The sequence below is a fragment of the Mus musculus genome, chromosome 10, assembly GCF_000001635.26.
Source record: "Mus musculus strain C57BL/6J chromosome 10, GRCm38.p6 C57BL/6J".
In the NCBI taxonomy this organism is placed as follows: Eukaryota; Metazoa; Chordata; class Mammalia; order Rodentia; family Muridae; genus Mus; species Mus musculus.
Window position 1 is genome coordinate 53,272,846 of NC_000076.6, and position 20,524 is coordinate 53,293,369.

Here is a 20,524-nt window from a genome sequence, read left to right on the forward strand (position 1 = left end):
CTTTTGACAGGTGAAATTCTGGATTAATATTTTTGAGGTGGGTGAGTGGCCACTGTACTGGCTGGTTTTATGTATCAACTTGATACAGGCTGGGGTTATCACAGAGAAAGGAGCTTCAGTTGGGGAAGTGCCTCCATGAGATCCAGCTGTGGGGTATTTTCTCAATTAGTGATCAAGGGGGAAAGGCCCCTTGTGGGTGGGACCATCTCTGGGCTGGTAGTCTTGAGTTCTATAAGAGAGCAGGCTGATCAAGCCAGGAGAAGCAAGCCAGTAATGAACATCCCTCCATGGCCTCTGCATCAGCTCCTGCTTTCTGACTTGCCTGAGTTCCAGTCCTGACTTCCTTGGTGATGAACAGCAGTATGGAAGTGTAAGCCGAATAATCCCTTTCCTCCCCAACTTGCTTCTTGGTCATGATGTTTGTGCAGGAATAGAAACCCTAACTAAGACAGCCCCCACCCCTCAACTAGGGGTCATGCCTATCCACTAGATATGGTCTCTTATCTCCCCTTTGTTGGGTATTTCAGCTAAGTCCTCCCTGTTGGGTCCTGGGAACCTCTCCTTATACCATTAACATTAGGCACCATGAAAGCAATTATTTTTCTAAAAAATTTATTTCTCTGTAAATACAAATTCCAACATCAACAAACAATAGTCCAGTGGAAAAATACTAGCCATTAACATTGAAAACTTTTTTCTTAGTTTAATAAATAGAACTTTGGCATTCAAATTTCTAGCTGTAAACCCTATTTAAAAAAATAACAAAACAAAAACAACTCCTTTCCAAAAAGGAGGTAAAAACAAAAACTCAGAAGGCATAAGCCAACCAGTGGCTTCACATTTTTTTTTACAATAACTGTATTTCAGTTAAGTCATGAACACTGTATTTACACATGAGGTATTCTGTGGTTCAAAAACTGAACCTAGTTTACAAACCCACCAGTCAGTGACTGATTGTACACTCTGCTGTGCTTAATGTGACCAACTAGCACCTTACTACTTCTGGCCACCACGCCAACATGATGCTCAATTTCGCACAGAAGTACTTAAATAACTACATATATAATATATAAACACACGCATACACACAAATGAATACATTTAAAAGGAATTTCCTGCTCTCTATATAGAAAAGGCTTCAAACACATACAAATATGATACATCCCCTCATGTTTACTAAGGTAGCTCTATCATCTAACAAGAAATGGCTCTTTTTAGAAAAATTCTTAAGTATATTTACCAAAGAACAAGGTGCAATAATCAACATTCTTATAGTTCATGTAAGAGAAATAAACACTGCAGGCACAAAGGCACAAAAGGTTCTCTCTGTATGCAGCTGCAACAGTGTTGCCGATGACTTATTGATTTCAAAGTACATTCTATTATGTTCAATATTTCCTTTAAATAAGAAATCTCAAATCCTTCCCTTTCATGATTAAATGTATGATACATTCATACAGCAATTACCATCAATGTTTTGGGGGAGGGCAAAGTTGAAAGGTTTAGACTTTATACCCAATAGAGAATTTCTCTTGGCTTATTGACCACTGTCAGAGATGGAAACAAAGGGGGGCAGAAGGTGGTTCCAATGTCATCTGCTATGCATGCTCACTCAGAGAACATCCTATCACTGTAACTACAGATGCAGTGGCAGGACTCTAGATGAGAGCTTCGGCAAGCAGAACCAGAGGCATGCTTGAGTTCAGCAGTACTATGCAAAACAGCCCAGCTGCTTAGTTAGCTCCCGCTGCTCAATGAACTCTAACTGATATTTAAAGAACACCCTTTAATGAAACAGTCCCTTTTACAAATATCCTTGCAGAGATGCCCACGGAGTCAGAAACAAGAACGGTACTGGACATGAGCTTCCAAGTTAGAACTGTCCAATATCCATTTTAGCAATATGTTCTAGCTCTTGGATTTTTCTAACAAGCTACTGAAAGTTAAATTCAGTTTATCAAAATTACGACCCCACAATCATTACTAAGATATAATAATGTTAACATTAGACAAGAATCTTATTCCAAATATTAAAAGGGTCTGTGCTCTTAAAAATAAAATTCTTTTAAGTTTTGCCTAGTCAAATACAAAGACAGGGCATTATTATGCCCGTGACTCAGCTCATTTTACCTGCACAGGTAACCATGTCTTCCCCATGACAGCTATTAATCTACCTGTGTTCTATGTGGCTGTGTTAGAATGACTCAGCATGAACAGACTAGAAGTAAAATACTATTTAACACTTCCTAGGAGGTTAAAGGCTTGATACACAAAAGCATAATTGAAACAAAATTCATTAGTATGGACATTTACAGATAGATTTACTTCAAAATTGAATCTCCTTTTTATTTTAGGCATATGTCATTGTAGTAACTTCAACCTACACCCTACTTCAAAATGGAGATAAAACACTGTAGAATTGCTATGCCATCTTCCTTGACCTAATGATAAATGTTTGCTTTCAATGTGATAGATTATTGCTGTTCTAACAAGGTGTATCTTAAAGATGTTTCTGAAAAATAAAACCTGACTAAAACACAACCAGTTCCAGTTTCCTCCAAATCCCCTCCAAAGCTGACTATGTGCCAAAGCCCTTTGTTAATTCTAGACTCGAATAAGAGATTAGTATTTGTAATCCATATAACAAGACTATCTGAAAGCCTTTTAAATGGTGCTATACAATTTAGAAATTGACATGTATCAGTAATATTTTGTTAATTTCTTGGTTAAATATTTTACTCTAAGATATGTGAATTAAATTCTTTAAGTTTTAGAAAGCTAGACAAAACTAAGCTTGTTTTATTTATTGCAAGTGGTCAGAAAAAAAGGTGTGTGTGTCACCCTTTTGTATATATATATATATATATATACACACATATATATACACATAATAAAATATATGATCATAAATTTGTTTTAAAAACAGTAACTATAAAATCTCAAAACATAAACTTAAAAGCTAGGACTTTGGAGATGTAAGAAGCTGCTAACACAAACCAGCAATGGTTGTTCATTAGTGCTATAGTCTTAGGTATCTTTATGTCAAAATCAACACAGGATGATGATACTCTATCCAAAGAGAAGGTAAGTATGTTAGTTGCTACACTGCAGTTGAGTCATGTAGATGTCAGTATCTGACTTAACAGCTTGAACCATCTACACAGATATTCTTTCTGCAAGTCATATATTTTTGTAACAATCAATTTCTTGATTGTCCTTAAAATACTAGTCTTAAAATCCAATGAACACATCACTAAAGAACCAAACTCTCAAGTGGCTAATTCCTATCTGGGTTAGGGAGCTGGAATGCATAATCACCCCAATACACTGATTTATTAGTAGCCAGATCCCAAGAAGAGAAGGGTGGATTTAACACTAAATGGAAGGCAAATCTGTCACTATGATGTAGTATAAGGATCTACTGAAATATACCTATCAAGTGACTGCAGATAGCAAGCCCATTCTGGACTGAGTGTCTTCCTGAGAATTCTCCTCAAGAGTCTGTCCCACTAAGTCTTCCTATTGAGATTAAGAAAAATCTTTGCTAGGTGCAAACTTTACACCAGAATAAGTTTAGCAAGAAAACTGGTATGTGTCCATTCTCAACTAAAAGGTTCTACGGCCTTTACTCTCTCATCTCTATAGTCCTGTGTAAGAAAAGTGGGTTGCATTAAAATAAGGAAGGAAGGAAGGAAGGAAGGAAGGAAGGAAGGAAGGAAGGAAGGAAGGAAGGGGAAAGGGAAAGGGAAAGGGAAAGGGAAAGGGAAAGGGAAAGGGAAAGGGAAAGGGAAAGGGAAAGGGAAAGGGAAAGGGAAAGGGAAAGGGAAAGGGAAAGGGAAAGGGAAAGGGAAAGGGAAAGGGAAAGGGAAAGGGAAAGGGAAAGGAAGGAGGTATTAAGGGCGAGAGAGAAAGACAGCCAAACCAATTCATAGAGTGATGCTTTGCCCATATTGAAAACATTGTAATGAAATCTGGCTGCAGTAAAATACCTAATCTTTCTAAACAAACAAAATGATATGAGACAATACTTACTTAAAGTTTAGGTGACTGTTTATCTGCTCAAGTGAAATTGAGCTTCATAGTGGTACCCTGTGTTCCAGATGAACTAACCTAAGCAATTCCATACTCCATGAAAAAACTGATGTAATAAATATAATAAAAGAAATTAAAATGTTGTTGAGATTTACATTTTGTTTTATACTACTATTAATTCATATGCTTTCTCTGTAAGTAGTTCAACTCTAATTCAGGCATGACACTGTTCAAACATAAATGCTGAAGTGTGAATAAAAAGCAACTGTGTCAGAATTACATTGCCATCTTTCTTTTTATAATAGTCATTGGAAGCCCCAGAGGCCTTCAGCTAATTATATATGGCTCTACTTACATATATATCATAAACAAAAATTGCAAATAGTAAGTAAGGGCTGAAATTAATTGCATTACTTAGGTTTTCTTATATATATAAATTGCATTGCCAATGGAAATATCATCACATTAAAGTTTCATACTGCTAAGACAATCTATAACCACTCTGGAAAAAATAGCTGGTTTGTCTTCAGTGCCAACATCAAGCCAACTTCTCCTTCGCACAGCTCAGTACAGTCAATTTCTAAAACACAAATGATTTTGCTTGCTACCCTTGTACATTATAATACCACCTTGGTACTGGATCTAGTGGGCCTGCCAATAAAAATTCCAGAATGTAATACATGCTTCTATACAAAATGAAGAATTAATAGTGTGTTTCTTTCAAAGCTTTGCTTTGACCTTTGAAATCCTATTATTTTATGGATAAAGTCCATGCATATGCAAATGCACATGAATGGGCATGCACACACAGAGACAGACAGACAGACCGACCGACCGACTGACCGACCGAGTGAGCAAGTGTGAGAATGAATGAGCTCTCACATATATATACACAAAACTATAGGAGTAAAGGAAGTCCTACACCTTTATCTGAAGGGCCCTGTTCACAGCTTGGTCCTACAATCAGTAGTTTGAAAATACAGGTTATTTTGTTCTTTTTCTTGCAGACCTTAGTAACGTGATGTGTTTGCCTGATTTGATCAGTCCCTTTAAAACCTCCTTCAGAAAGCATGTGTAACAACAACAAAGCTGAAGTGCATGGCAAGGAGCTTCATCTTTCCCTTGTGCATCCTAAAGAGAAACAAAGGATTCAACACAGCAGCATTTCATAATGGATCATTGTTGCTGTGGACCAAGACTTGATCACTGGGTAACACAGTTGTCTCCCATGTCCTGAGCATAGCGGTCTGATATTGTAGTCCTCAATTCATCAATGTCCCTCCGTAACTGGCACACATCTGAGAGCTTTTTAGTGAGCGTTTCTGGGCTGTGGTCATTTTCAGTCTCTTCAGCTGAACAGTTCATTGCTGTGTAAAGAAAGTGTGGAGAGGAAGTCTTACACTTTTTTGAACAGACATTTTAAGATTCTCACCTTCACTATAGAGACATGATATTGTACAGTGAATACTAGCAAGACTAAGTTCAAATTATACATTATTTTATATTAAATAGATCTTATCCATAAGTCTTCAAATACCTGTTAGTTAAAATGTATTAAATCTATATAGCATATACAAATTTGGCAAGCTTGGTGCGTGGCAAAGTTACCAAAGTGTAAAAGAACCTACTCTCATATCTCTTTCCGAGCTCCACTATAGTATTTTATTTGTCTCAACTGACAAAATGAAAACTATTTGCATAGAGAGAGAAAATGTCTAAATTTTATCATTACAAAAGGAGTTTTTAATGGCATGTAGATATTAGTTTAAAAATATATAACCAGAGTATTGGAACGCTATCATCCCAAACAACTGAAACAAGTTTATGGAGAGTGGCCCAATGTCTAAACAAGGGTGAGGCTCTAGTCAGCTGGCTTTTAATCTACTGTACCTTCTCTTTGTAAGCGTGTCCTAACAAAACAAAACAAAACAAAACAAAACAAAACAAAACAAAAGTAAGAAAACTGAAACAAACTTCTTCTACCTTCACTTGTCTGGCACAGGAACCAAAGAACTGGGTGTGTGTTTGTTTGTTTGTTTGTTTGTTTGTTTTATAGATGTGAGTACACTGTCACTCTCTTTAGACATACCAGAAGAGGCTTTGAGTTGTGAGCCAAGTGGTTTCTGGGAATTGAACTTGGGATGTTTGGAAGAGTAGCCAGTGCTCCTAACTGCTGAGCCATCTCTTCGCCCCAAAATAACTGTTTTTAAACAGTAATGAACATTTTCCATGATCAAGGTGTGCTGCTGGATGGAGAAGTCAATGACTTGTGCTCAGTGCCTTTCAGTTTCATAAACAATTGAGCACAGTGTATGTTGTAGATGACTCACTACTAGCCACAAGACACACTGGTACAGACCTAATCAGAGATATGGTGGGGACTATTTATTGATCGTCCATGAAAGCAGAAAATAACAAGCTAGTCCGAGAAACTTTAAGACTAGTATGCAACGGTTAAACAGTTGAACATAAATTACATGCAAGAGTCATAAGAAGTAAGCTACAGAGATAGGTAGGATCCATTCTATAACAGGGATTTCATTAGGAAAAATAACTTGTGGTTTAGACAAGACACTGGCAAGAACATGAAAAGTGAGTGGGGAAAGAAGATGACCAAGATGGGCAACAGAAAGGCAGTCCAGTTCAGGGTATGGAAGCCTGGGTTAGGCCTGCTGTAACTGGCAGGAATAAACATCAGCACTGTGGAGCTCAGCTCTCGCCAACTTGAGGGTCAGAAACTGGGAACAGGGCACAGAGGAAAAGGCCAGTAGAGTATGGTGGTGCTACTTAAAGTGAGGAACAGGGTTAATTGGGGAAAAGGGGGGGAGGGGGCTAGTCAGTTATGACAAGTGTGTATGTGGTGGGGGGGGGGGAAGCAGAGGGGGAGAAGGAGAAAGAGATATGACTAATCAGTAGACAAAAGATACCTTTTAGGCAGAGTATAATATTATATATATGTATGTATGTATGTATGTATATACATATATATATGGAGGGAAGGTATGATAATACCATAAAAATATATGAAAAACAAGTATTCAGAGAGAATAGGACTAAACATAGATAGAAACCAATAAAAATATCCACTGACTAATAGTTCTTGTGTACCCCAACATGATTTGTTTTGAGACAGGGTCTCATTATATAGCTCTAACTATCTTGTAATTCACTATGTAGACCAGGGTGACCTTGAACCCACAGAGATTCTCCTTCCTCTGCATCCCATGTGCTGGGTTGAAGGCATGTACCACCATGTTCAGCTCAAACACAGTAAGACCATTGCAGAGAAGTCCACAGAATATTGTGGATGAACAGTCATCACAAAGGTGGACGTAGAACAGGGAGAATGATGTCATAAAAGCCAAGTAAGCAAGGAATTTTAAGAAAAGTGGGGTAGTCTGCCAATAGTTAACAGAAGGAGTCATGAGATAGCAATTCAAAAGAATTCATTGCTTGACAGAGTAGCGGATTGGACAAACGTATGTAAGGATTCAGAGTTTGAACCTGAGGAGAGGAAGGAAAAGGGGTAAGAGTCTTGAATCTCCATTGTATTCATACTTGCATAGTTCTATAAATGTAAAGGTTAGTAAATGCTGTACTGAAATGTAGACTGTAAAATAACTGAAGTCTTTTGTGTGTGAACTTCTTACTCCAAGAGATTCATTCTAACCAAAGTGTCAATATTCACCTAGCACGCCTCTAAGATTCTGTCAACCACCAGCTACTCCATGAAGCCTTGGCAGCCTTTCCCCACATAGTCTCAGCCATTTTTATTCCACACGTTACAACTGTTCTTTGAGCACATATCAACTACAGCACTTGCTGCAATGATCTAATAATTCAGCTAATGTTTAATTATCTCCATTGATAGTACTTACCGTAGAACCAGACAGCTGAGGATGTCTGGTGTTCATTAACTAATACTAACCAGAGACTTTTACAAGCATACACTTAATCATGTGTATAAAGTAAAGGTAAATCTCTGCTGACCCAGCTTAATACAAATGTATGTTTCACTTAACAAATAACATGCTTTAAGGTATTAAAGAATTTATAGGAAAAAGACAGCAAGCACATCTGTAGGAGAGAATCTAGCTCATACGAAATGACTGGCACCCGCATTCAGCCATAGGACACACAATGCATACAAAAGCAGTCAGTATTATCTTACAAATATTCTAGCAGTTGATACACAGCTGGCCACTCATCTGTGCAAATGCCATAAAGAAGCAACAGAAGGAACTGTCACTTTTAGAAGAGTAACTGGGAAATCACTGCTAACTTGTGATTTCATAGAGTTGGTTTTGGAAACATGTCTATGCATTCTATAGCTATGTTCCTGCTGGTTTCTGTAACTTTATATAATGAGACTGTAAGGGGTAAAACTAAAACCGTTTTGTAAGTCTTGGACAGGAGGGCATACTATCAAGCATGGAAAAGGCAGAGTAGAGACAAGTCATCAGCCACTTACATCGGATTCCCAGTAACAATGAGAGGTTAGGCTCCTTGCCCTGAGCACGTTGATTAAGAATACTACACAATGCTTTCAAGTCAAACAAACAATATGACATTTCCTTGAACAGCTGATCAATCACAGTCAAATCAAAGAGAGGCCACTTAGAATGAATGGTCTGTGGCCTAGACTGCTCTGCTTCGTGGCCCTGATCCAGTAAAGAGTACGTCTCTCCCATCTGTCTTTGGTTCTACAGTGGATAAAGAAAACAAAGGCAGTTGTTAGAACAGAGAAAAGGTATTAATAAGTCATACAGGTTAACATTTTTCCTGAAGTCTACAAACAAGTCTATTATCAAACATCATAGTATATTTACTTTAACCAAATTCAGCTGCACACATTCAGTAGGGGGAAGAACATTGATCTGTATTTACAAGCTGACTCCTCTGTGCCATCAGATGCCCACAGTAAACAGAGGGAGTGATCACACGAGGGCAGCCTCACAAGCCATGGCCTATGTACACATTCCCCACATTGTAACACACACACACACTTGGAATGAAAAGTACAAGGACACTTTCACTTTAAACCTCAGTCTGTGATGCTAAGTAGGTGAAGTTACTTAATTATACTGGAATCATTTTTTCCTCTTTTTATGGAAAAACAAACAAACAAACAAACAAACATTTTTCGTGCAGTATATTCTGATCACTTTCCCTTCTCCACCTCCCCGCCCCACCTATTCACCTGGATACTCCTTTCTCTCTCTTTAAAAAACACAGGGAAAAAAACCAAAAATCAAACAAGCAAAATACAAGAAACATAACCCAAAACGAAATAAAGCAAAAACCCTCCCATAAAACAGAAACCAAAATATACAAGCAAAGACCAGTAAAACAAACAAACAAAACAAAAAAACTCAAAATAGTCCAAAATGTGACAAAAAGTCTATAAAATATACTAAGTTTGTTTCATGTTATTTAACTATTTATTTCTGGGCATGGAGTTAATGACCTGAAATGTGTTTAACATAACCAGAGACTCCACTGTATATAACTGGGACCATTTCTTTAATTTTTAAAAGTATGTATGTTATGATATTCACAGGAATTAGATTTTACAATGTAACATACAAAGAAATATAACTATGACCCGAAGGGGAGAGAAACAGCCTCCTCTCAGAATCGACTGGAGCTGCAAAGAGCACCATAGAGTCATGACTCACTATACTGTGACAGCTGTCCTCATCACCAAGATCCTTTTCCCTCCTCACCCTGAAATACGCTACTGAGAAGTGAGCTGAACAGGGTTTCCAACTGGAACTGTATTTAAGAATAAGCAAATAGACTGAGGTGAAAAAAGAATGCTAAATAATAAAGGTAAATGGAATGAAGTAAGTGTGAAAAACTAACATGTTTACATTATCTACTTAGGCAATGAACTTTGATAGAAGCTAAATCCACCAAGGAAACAGATGCTGGGAACTGCATGTGCACCCAGCCCCACAGATCACCTGCTGTTTGTAATGGCTATACCTATAGAGTAGAAAAGCCAAGCTGTCACCACGTTAACCTAAAGAGCTTAGTCTTTAATAAATGTATGCCATTTAGAGCAGGATAATCAACTATTGTATAATATATCAGCAATACAAAATAGTAAAAACAACTGACATGAATTTCATGTAGCTTGTAGCTCTAATAATTAGCTTACTAGAAACTCAAGAGGGTAAAGGACAAATGGTACCTACCATTAAGGAAGCCTATAATGGTACCATAAATGTACCATAAATGGACAAATCTAAATGTGTAACAATTTATAAGTCTACAAGACTAATTAGCTTCTAGTTTCTTCAAAAGACAGTAACACAGGAGAAGACACAACCTTGGATTTTTAAAGCAAACTAATGACATGCAATGTGTGTCCTTCAAAGTTAGGATAATGTCTTCCATACCTTCTGCAAAAGTATTTGAAGTGGGGAAATAAGAATACAGATTATCAAACATCAAGGAATCATTATTTTGATTGAGCATGATAATCATATTGTGGTTCTATAAGAAAACACCACCCACTTCAGGACATTCACTTCAGTATTTTGTCTAACCTAGGTACCATATATAACATGTCCTAGACATGGGTCAAGTACTTCAGCTCATACTCAGGAGAAGGTGTGACCTGCAGCAGCACCGCAATCCCCTGAGGACCTTCAGAGGACTTTGATTCTGCTCAATCTAGGCTTTATTTGCTCACTTTGGGACTCTGTGAATGTGTACATTTGAGTTTATCTAGTTAAGTCATGAAAACCGAATTCTAATGTACGGGGAAGCCCAAGAAGAATAAAGGCATGTCTGTGTGTTGTAGTTTCCTTGTGGGCCGTAATGAATTTAAGTCATTAGCACATCAAAGTCAAGCCTCCAATGTGAACATTTGCTTTACCTACTGTACAAAGTGAGCACTGACTTTAAAGAAGCAGAGACTCGCCCTTCAGGCAGTTGGGGCTGCTACTCACTTCAAGCAGCGCTTCTGTCAACCTCTGGAGGCTTCCTTCTTTCCTTCCTAGCTCTTCCACAGTACTCCGCGCAGTCAGTTTCTCTTCACAAAGTTTCCCTTGCATAGACTAAAACAACATCAACAGCAAATCATAAAGCAAGTACGTTCACACATAAAAGGCACAATTCTTCTAGCACATTCTGAGTACTTAAGATTTTCAGACACACACACACACACACACACACAGTCCCTTTTGTGATGGAATTGCCATTACATTAGATCCAAAGAACAGAGAAGCAACAGCGAGATTTTAGTGTGTGTGAAACATATCAAATTGAGGTTCTATCTAGTGCTATGCTATAAATAATTTTTATTTTATTAATTGGTCTTTTATACATTAGAAGTGTGTTGGCAATAAAGCAATACTTTGTTACATTTTTATGGCTTTTTATCATTAATAGCTAAGCTCTGCTTTCTTTGTATACTGTCCTGAGCAGTGAATGTAAGCCTCAACTCAGAGCCACAGGAAACTCTGAAAGTTAATCTCCTTATTCCATTATAAAATTATATATCATGTAGATGAGCTAGTACTATAAAACAAACAAACAAACAAGTCCTGCATATGACAAAGCAGCACAGAGATGCCTTAGGAATTCCTGAGTCACTCCAGCAGACTCCTGCTTTTTATTTATTCTACACTCCAGAAAGAACCTCCATAAACTACATATTTAGTAGGGTTCCTAGGTATTTCTATCAACCTTCCCCTTGTGGTTAGACCATGAAATCAATAAGCTTATGACCGGGGAAGATAAGTCATTTTTTTCTGCAAATATTTATTCTTAACTAAAAATGCTTCAGTATGCTGACTAGCCAAATAGCATACATCCACTGTGAATGTGACCATAGCTATTGTCTCTGCATGTGATGAGACAGTCAGAGGCTAACACAAGTCTGAGTGTGAAGTAGTTTTCTATAGGGCAGCTATTTAACTTACTGTTTTTAAATGTCATTTGATAAAATGCTGAAAGGCTAATGACTTAAAAGTTAGGTAAAAACAAATGAAATCTTTTCTTATAGGAACTTGTTTTAAATCCCCTCAGATGCACTACAATACCAAAAGAAAGCTCTCTGAATATATTTTGACACTGCAATTTCTTTGTAACTTCATTTGACTGAATGATGTATGGAGATTTATTACCTACCTGAAGATTTATGCTTCCTAGCCTGACAAGATTATTTATCTATAATCCAGAATTCCAATGAAATTTTCTTGATATGTGGCTTTATTAGAATTATAGAGAAAATTAGCATATATAAATACTTTAAGCTCACATTTTAACAATAAAACTGAACCCAATGAGATTCTCTTCACAATTCTGTAATGCAATCCCCTAAAAGCTTAGTGTTTTGCACTTTGATCAACTCAGCATCATGCTGACTATGACTGACAACTACATACTGACTAATGTGTTTCCACATATGACTGAAATTAAGACAGTTGCAAAATAGGTTGCCTTTCTATCTGGAGAACTTGAAAGTATGTGGCAATCATGTCACAAGAAGGAAAACTGAATGTGAGAAGTAATATCAAGCTCACATGTTATTCTGGACATCCCTTGGGAGTGGGCTCACAGACACACTTCTGTCTGCTTCCTGGTAATAGTCTACCAACAGTGCTAAAGCTGCTGGACAAGAATTCATCTCCTAAAACAGCAATCACTTTATTCTACATTGTAGGAAAACGTGTACATATAAGAGTTGAAGGTGAGTTAGTTGTGTTATGGTGTTACTATATGAAAGAACACAATTGGATTGTCAAGCCCACTTTACATACTACCCAACATCATATTTACTTCCTTTTCAATCACCCAACTGAACAGAAGAGAGTTCTTCTGGCATTGTACATAATGTCCACAAAAGCTTTTGTAATATTTACCAGTGTTTATAAATGCAGATGCACAGTACATTTATTTTCATGTATGAATTCGTAATAACAAATTATTACTTATTTTTTATGCAAACAACCTAGAAAATTTGATAGACATTTCAGTTAATTTGTTCTATCAAGAATGAATAATATATGTTATTTCACAAAGAAGTTTCAAAATATTTTTGAAATCTTGTGATTTTAAAACTATCTTTGTAATGGACAGAAGCAGCTGACCCCTGTTGTTGAATTAGGGAAGGCTGAAAGAAGCTGAGGAGAAGGGCGACCCTGTAGGAGGACCAGCAGTCTCAATTAATCTGGACCCCTGATATCTTTCAAACACTGGACCACCAAACAGACAGCATACACCAGATGATATGAGACCCATAACACACATATAGTAGAGGACTTCCGGTTCTGTGTTCATTCAGAGATGATGTACCTAACCCTCAAAAGGCTGGAGGCCCCAAGGAGTTTAGAGCTCAGGTGGGGTGGGAGGTGCGAGCATCCATGTGGAGATGGGGTAGGGTGGGAGGGAGGGCTGAAATGTGGAGCAGTTGGAGGGTGGGTAGGGAGGGATGGGGAATGGAATATAGGTATAAAAATGAATTATGAATAAAACTAAATATTAAAAAAGAATTCAGAAGAAGAAAAAGAAGGAAAAATGTATTTGCTTCAAATAGTGGCTCCCTACTATGTATAAATGAATAACCCATTAATTGAAATAAATATTTGGCTGTTGTGAAATGTAGAATACCAATCTGTTTGTGCTTCATTAGCTATGTCAAGGGTTAGTAAAATTAAAGCACTGAGATAGGTTTTAAATTTCAAAATTTTTCTTACATCCCAGACTTAATAGTCTTAAGAGTCTATTAAGTTAAAAACCTATTGGGATTTATTATAAGCATTTTTATGGTAACTGCATGTACTCTAAACAAGAGTCTAAAATTACACAAATAACACAAATGAAGGAAAACCATATGCTTTTAGCCAATAGACTCTACATAATCTTTAAACCCAGATGGAAAAAAGCCATTTGAAAGAAAAAAATACTAGTACTACATGAACACACACAAGTACATGTGCATGCACACACACTTCCCTCTGGCTATCTTCCTTAAAATTTCTGCTCAAATTTTACCTCCTTTACAACAATGTCAAGACCATTCTTTCACGTGAAGCCCTCTTTGTTACCGCCCTCTATCCTACTTATGGTTATTTTATTTTATTTTATTTGTTCATTTGGTTTTTTGAGACAGGGTTTCTCTGTGTAGCCCTTATTTATTTATTTATTCATTTACTCATTTATTTATTTGGTTTTTTGAGACAGGGTTTCTCTGTGTAACCCTGGCTGTCCTGGCACTCACTTTGTAGACCAGGCTAGCCTTGAACTCAGAATTCCTCCTGCCTCTGCCTCCCGAGCACTGGGATTAAAGGCGTGCACCACCACTGGCTTTTTTTTTAATTATGTATTTTCTTCATTTACATTTCCAATGCTATCCCAAAAGGCTCCCATACCCCCCCCCCAACTCCCCTACCCACCCACTCCCACTTCTTGGCCCTGGGGTTCCCCTGTACTGAGGCATATAAAGTTTGCAAGACCAAGGGGCCTCTCTTCCCAATGATGGCCAACTAGGCCATCTTCTGATACATATGCAGCTAGAGACACGAGCTCCAGGGGTACTGGTTAGTTCATATTGTTGTTCCAACTATAGGGTTGCAGACCCATTTAGTTCCTTGGGTACTTTCTCTAGCTCCTCCATTGGGGACCCTGTGTTCCATCCAATAGCTGACTGTGAACATTCACTTCTGTGTTTGCCAGGCCCCAGAACAGCCTCACAAGAGACAGCTATATCTGGGTCCTTTCAGCAAAATCTTGCTAGTGTATGCAATGGTGTCAGGGTTTGGAAGCTGATTATGGGATGGATCCCCAGGTATGGCAGTCTCTAGATGGTCCATCCTTTTGTCTCAGCTCCGAACTTTGTCTCTGTGACTCCTTCCATGGGTGTTTTGTTCCCAATTCTATGAAGGGGCAAAGTGTCCACATTTGGTTTTCATTCTTCTTGAGTTTCATGTGTTTTGCAAATTATATCTTGTATCTTGTGTATTCTAAGTATCTGGCCTAAAATCCACTTATCAGTGAGTACATATAATGTGAGTTCTTTTGTGATTGGGTTACCTCACTCAGGATGATGCCCTCCAGGTCCATCCATTTGCATAGGAATTTCATAAATTCACTCTTTTTAATAGCTGAGTAGTACTCCATTGTGTAAATGTACAACATTTTCTGTATCCATTCCTCTTGAGGGACATATGGGTTGTTTCCAGCTTCTGGCTATTATAAACAAGACTGCTATGAACATAGTGGAGCATGTGTCCTTCTTACCAGTTGGAACATCTTCTGGATATATGCCCAGGAGAGGTATTGAGGGATCCTCCAGTAGTACTATGTCCAATTTTCTGAGGAACTGATTTCCAGAGTGGTTGTACAAGCTTGCAATCCCACCAACAATGGAGGAGTATTCCTCTTTCTTCACATCCTCGCCAGCATCTGCTGTCACCTGAATATTTGATCTTAGCCATTCTGACTAGTGTGAGGTGGAATCTCAGGGTTGCTTTGATTTGCATTTCCCTGATGATTAAGGATGTTGAACATTTTTTCAGGTGCTTCTCAGCCATTCAGTATTCCTCAAGTGAGAATTCTTTGTTTAGCTCTGAGCCCCATCTTTTAAGGGGGTTATTTGATTTTCCGGAGTCCACCCTCTTGAGTTCTTTATATATATTGGATATTAGTCCCCTATCTGATTTAGCTTTGGTAAAGATCCTTTCCCAATCTGTTGGTGGCCTTTTTGTCTTATTGACAGTGTCTTTTGCCTTGCAGAAGATTTGCAGTTTCATGAGGTCCCATTTGTCAATCCTCAATCTTACAGCACAAGCCATTGCTGTTCTATTCAGGAATTTTCCCCCTGTGCCCATATCTTTGAGACTTTTCCCCACTTTCTCCTCTATAAGTTTCACTGTCTCTGGTTTTATGTGGAGTTCCTTGATCCACTTAGATTTGACCTTAGTACAAGGAGATAGGAATGGAAAATTCGCATTCTTCTACATGATAACCACCAGTTGTGCCAGCACCATTTGTTGAAGATGCTGTCTTTTTTCCACTGGATGGTTTTAGCTCCCTTGTCAAAGATCAAGTGACCATAGGTGTGTGGGTTCATTTCTGGGTCTTCAATTCTATTCCTTGGTCTACTTGTCTGTCGCTGTACCAGTACCATGTAGTTTTATCACAATTGCTCTGTAATACAGCTTTAGGTCCGGCATGGTGATTCCGCTTAGGTTCTTTTATCCTTGAGAAAAGTTTTTGCTATCCTAGATTTTTTGTTATTCCAGATGAATTTGTAAATTGCCCTTTCTAATTCGTTGAAGAATTGAATTGGAATTTTGATGGGGATTGCATTGAATCTGTAGATAACTTTTGGCAAGATAGCCATTTTTACAATGTTGATCCTGCCAATCCATGAGCATGGGAGATCTTTCCATCTTCTGAGATCTTGTTTAATTTTTTTTCTTCAGAGACTTGAAGTTCTTATCATACAGATCTTTCACTTCCTTAGAGTCATGCCAAGGTATTTAATATTATTTGTGACTATTGTGAAGGGTGTTGTTTCCCTAATTTCTTTCTCAGCCTGTTTATCCTTTGTGTACAGAAAGGCCATTGACTTGTTTGAGTTAATTTTATATCCAGCTACTTCACCGAAGCTGTTTATCAGGTTTAGGAGTCTCTGGTGGAATTTTTAGGGTCAATTATATATACTATCATATCATCTGCAAAAAGTGATATTTTGACTTCTTCCTTTCCAATTTGTATCCCCTTGATCTCCATTTGTTGTCGAATTGCTCTGGCTAGCACTTCAAGTACTATGTTGCATAGATAGGGAGAAAGTGGGCAGCCTTGTCTAGTCCCTGATTTTAGTGGGATTGCTTCAATCTGCTCACCATTTACTTTGATGTTAGCTACTGGTTTGCTGTATATTGCTTTTATCATGTTTAGGTATGGGCCTCGAATTCCTGATCTTTCCAAGACTTTTATCATGAATGGGTGTTGGATTTTGTCCCTACTTATGTTTTAAATTAGTACTTTTCCAGTAGAACAAATAATACAACTTGATGCTTAGTTTCCAGTTTTCCAACCCACCCCATTAGACTGACTTGAGACTTGCTTTGCTTACAAACAAAATTCAAGAACTCTGTCCATCATTCATAGATAGATAGATAGATAGACAGACAGACAGACAGACAGACAGACAGATAGATAGGGGCTGGCATACAGATAAGTATCTGGCAAATGAATAAAAGAATTAAAGACCTATTAGCTTCCAAATATTTAGAGTGTGCATTATGTGTCTAGAGTTTTGGGAATTTCTAATCCTCCAGATGAGGTACCTTCTTTAAGAAACTCAGTAAACCGTAAAGATATAAACATATAGCATGTCATCATTTACTGATACACAAAGAGTAACAGTGTCATTGGAGAGAAACTAAAAGGAGTACTGTCTATTCTACTTAAATGCCTGGGAGTATAGTTCCACCCAGTGTTAAATAATGCTCTGGGGAATCTTCGCAGCTGAGGACATATTTGATAGATGGGCACAGGCTCTTTAGGAAGACTGCAATCACTCAAATTTACTAAGACATCATGCATACATGTACAGGCATGGTATGCATGCTCAGGTTACTTAGAGAGACGAGCTATAAAAACAGAATGTGGGGACATCATACTTAGATGGATTCAACAATAGACAGTACATCCTTTCTGTAACTGACCAGTCCATAACTAGCACTATAGGTACTCTAATATGATGGCAACAGGGAAGCAGAGACAGTGACGTTAGAGATCTCAATATTAGGAAGTATCAGTGGGAAACTGGGGAGAACACTACAGAATTCTGAAGAAAATCTGATGTAGTAAAAAGAACATTATTAATGATACTCTGTTATGTTTACAGGAAGGAGCCTACTATAACTGTCCTGTGAGAGTTGCTACACAGCCACTGACTGAAACAGATAGAGAGATGCACAGCCAAACATTAGATGGAGCTCAGGGGGGTTGTAGAAGATTTGGGGAAAAGATTGAGGAACCTGGAAGGTATAGGGAGACTCCTCAAGATAACCAAAAGTGTCAACTGACCTGGACCCCTTGGGGGTTCTCAGAGACTGAGGCACCAACCAAAGAGAAAACATGGGATGGACCCCACCATCACATGCACATAGGTAGCAAGTGTATAGCTTAGTCTTCATGGAGGAGTCCAGCAACTGGAGCAGGGGCTGTACCTGACTCTCTTGCCTGCCTGTGGATCCTGTTCCCCTCACTGGACTACCTTGTCTGAACCTCAGTGGGAGAAGAAATACCTAGTCCTACAGTTACTTGATATGCCAGGGTGGGTCCTCCCCTTTCTCAGAGGAGAAAGGAAGAGGAGGCTGTGTGAAGGGACGCCCTGGCCTGGATGTATAATCAAGCATATAATCAAATAAATTAATGAAAAAAATCTAAAAAAAAAAAAAGAACATAAAATGAGTAGAATTGAATTGTAAATGTTTCCAGATGGAGCTAGTATAGAAAATTTAAATGGTAAGTAGACTAACAATATTCCATTGTCTCTTATGATTAGGTCTCTGGCAACCTGAATGACATGTGTTCTCAGCACCTGAGACAGACTACAGTCAGTTAAAGAGAGGGAACAGCAAAGTAGAGAACAATCTCATTCTCCCGTTGGAGAACTGCTTTACTAAGTAGAATTTTCTCTTATTAGTAAACTCTGTTCTGTCACAATTTCATATATGCACTGTGAATTCTGCTCAGATTAATATTAAATAATTTATAACTTTATCTGAGGTAACATTAATATTATATTTTCATATAGATATATTCTTTAATACTTTTAGGTGATACAGTCAGTAAGAGTAAATTAACATGGAGATACATTAAGATACATTAAAATATGTAAAAGATATTCCTTACCTGAATTTCTAAAATCATTCTGTTAATTTCATCCTGCTGGCTCTCTATTATCTAAAACAATAAATAAATTAGACTGAATCGTTCCCATTACTTTAAAAAAGCATTAATATGGCAGAAAATTCTAGAGAAAATTAAAAGTTTAGTTATAAATGTCTTTATTTTACAGAAGCATTCTCAGTGAAATATCCTTTCAGTTGTAAAATGACTTTGATCACCGATAAGCAAACTGCAAACATTTTCTTGTAGTTTTTAATGACACTTTCCTTTGAGACAGATTCTAAATAACTTAGAGGAAAATATCTCCTGTTGTGTGGGCTTTTAAGTCTAAATAATTTATAATTTACTAAGTTTGTATCTCTTTTCAAAATCAAAGCAAGCTAAATATTTTATAAGCTATTGAATATCACTAAAATTATAAACCACACAGAAAATCCTAAGATTCACACACCCAGCCCACAGTACAGACGTGCTGGCTGTTCTCAGTGGCTACTGACCTTGCTGGCTGTTGCATTCTGCTCTCTCAGATTATCATTTTCACTCTGAAGCTGTTTGGCATCTAACATGGGAAGGCGGATTCCATCTTCAAGGCATTTTTCTACTTTTTGTTGTAAGCTGTTGTTTAGAAAAATCAAATTCATGAATAATTTTAATCAAACAATTAGATGTATAGAAAATATACAAATAGCTATATGTTTTACAGATATAAGATGAGCCCATAATTAGACAGAGACTGGTCATTGTTTTAGAAATGGTGAACCTAAGTCAGAGCATCCCTATGTCCCACTGAAGTCTATCTTACAAAGTTCAACTGTGTGCTCTAACCTCTTCCCTAGATGAGCACTACTTTAAACACTGCACCAGTAGAGTATCTCTTGACCAAGATGGCTAGGATAGGGAGATTAAGATCCTCATCTTTACTCTGGGCATGGCCAAAGTCTGGTTGTAGGGACTGTTGTTGCTAAACCAGCAGAATTATTTTCCCTTCATTAATAAGAATGTGGCTCCAAAAAAGAGGAACACTTCTCCTTTGCTGGTGGGACTGCAAGCTGATACAACCACTCTGAAAATCAGTTTGGCCATTCCTCAGAAAATTGGACATAGTTCTACCAGAGGATCCAGCAATACGAATCCGGGGCATATACCCAGAAGATGTCCCAACTTGTAATAAGGACACATGCTCCACTATGTTCATAGCAGCCTTATTTATAATAGCCAGAAGCTGGAAAGGACCCAGATATTCCTCAACAGAGGAATGGATACAGAAAATGTGTTACATTTACACAATGGAGTACTCAGCTATTAAAAACAATGAATTTATGAAATTCTTAGACAAATGGATGTATCTGGAGGATATTATCCTGAGTGAGGTAACCCAGTCACAAAAGAACACACATCATATGCACTCACTGATAAGTGAATATTAGCCCAGAAGCTCAGAGTACCCAAGATACAATTTTCCAAACACATGAAACTCAAGAAGAAGGAAGACCAAAGTGTGGATACTTCATTCCTTCTTAGAAGGGGGAACAAAATACCCCTGGAAGGAGTTACAGAGAAAAAGTTTGGAGGAGAGACTGAAGGAATGACCATCCAGAAAATGCCCCAC

At 37.8% G+C, this 20,524-nt stretch overlaps 1 protein-coding gene and 1 long non-coding RNA gene across 5 annotated transcripts in view; one reads left to right on the forward strand and one right to left on the reverse strand.

Moving 5' to 3' along the window:
- Positions 1 to 595: 595 nt before the first annotated feature.
- Cep85l (centrosomal protein 85-like) overlaps positions 596 to 20,524 on the reverse strand; it is a 106,443-nt gene continuing 86,514 nt past the window's right edge. For 3 of the 4 annotated variants that reach the window (XM_017313744.2, XM_017313743.2, XM_006512494.4), the window contains 5 exons: positions 19,413 to 19,530; positions 18,919 to 18,969; positions 10,992 to 11,099; positions 8,504 to 8,735; positions 596 to 5,399 (listed from right to left, as the gene is read on the reverse strand). In XM_017313744.2, the coding sequence (XP_017169233.1) occupies positions 5,236 to 5,399; positions 8,504 to 8,735; positions 10,992 to 11,099; positions 18,919 to 18,969; positions 19,413 to 19,530 (673 nt within the window). In that variant the 3' untranslated portion in view covers positions 596 to 5,235. The remainder of the gene's footprint in view (positions 5,400 to 8,503; positions 8,736 to 10,991; positions 11,100 to 18,918; positions 18,970 to 19,412; positions 19,531 to 20,524) is intronic. The other variant, NM_001204983.2, reaches the window with a different exon arrangement.
- Positions 7,425 to 10,842, forward strand: Gm19395 (predicted gene, 19395). Its single transcript, NR_038015.1, has 3 exons — positions 7,425 to 7,558; positions 9,593 to 9,864; positions 10,591 to 10,842. It is a non-coding gene; the product is annotated as a predicted gene, 19395 (long non-coding RNA).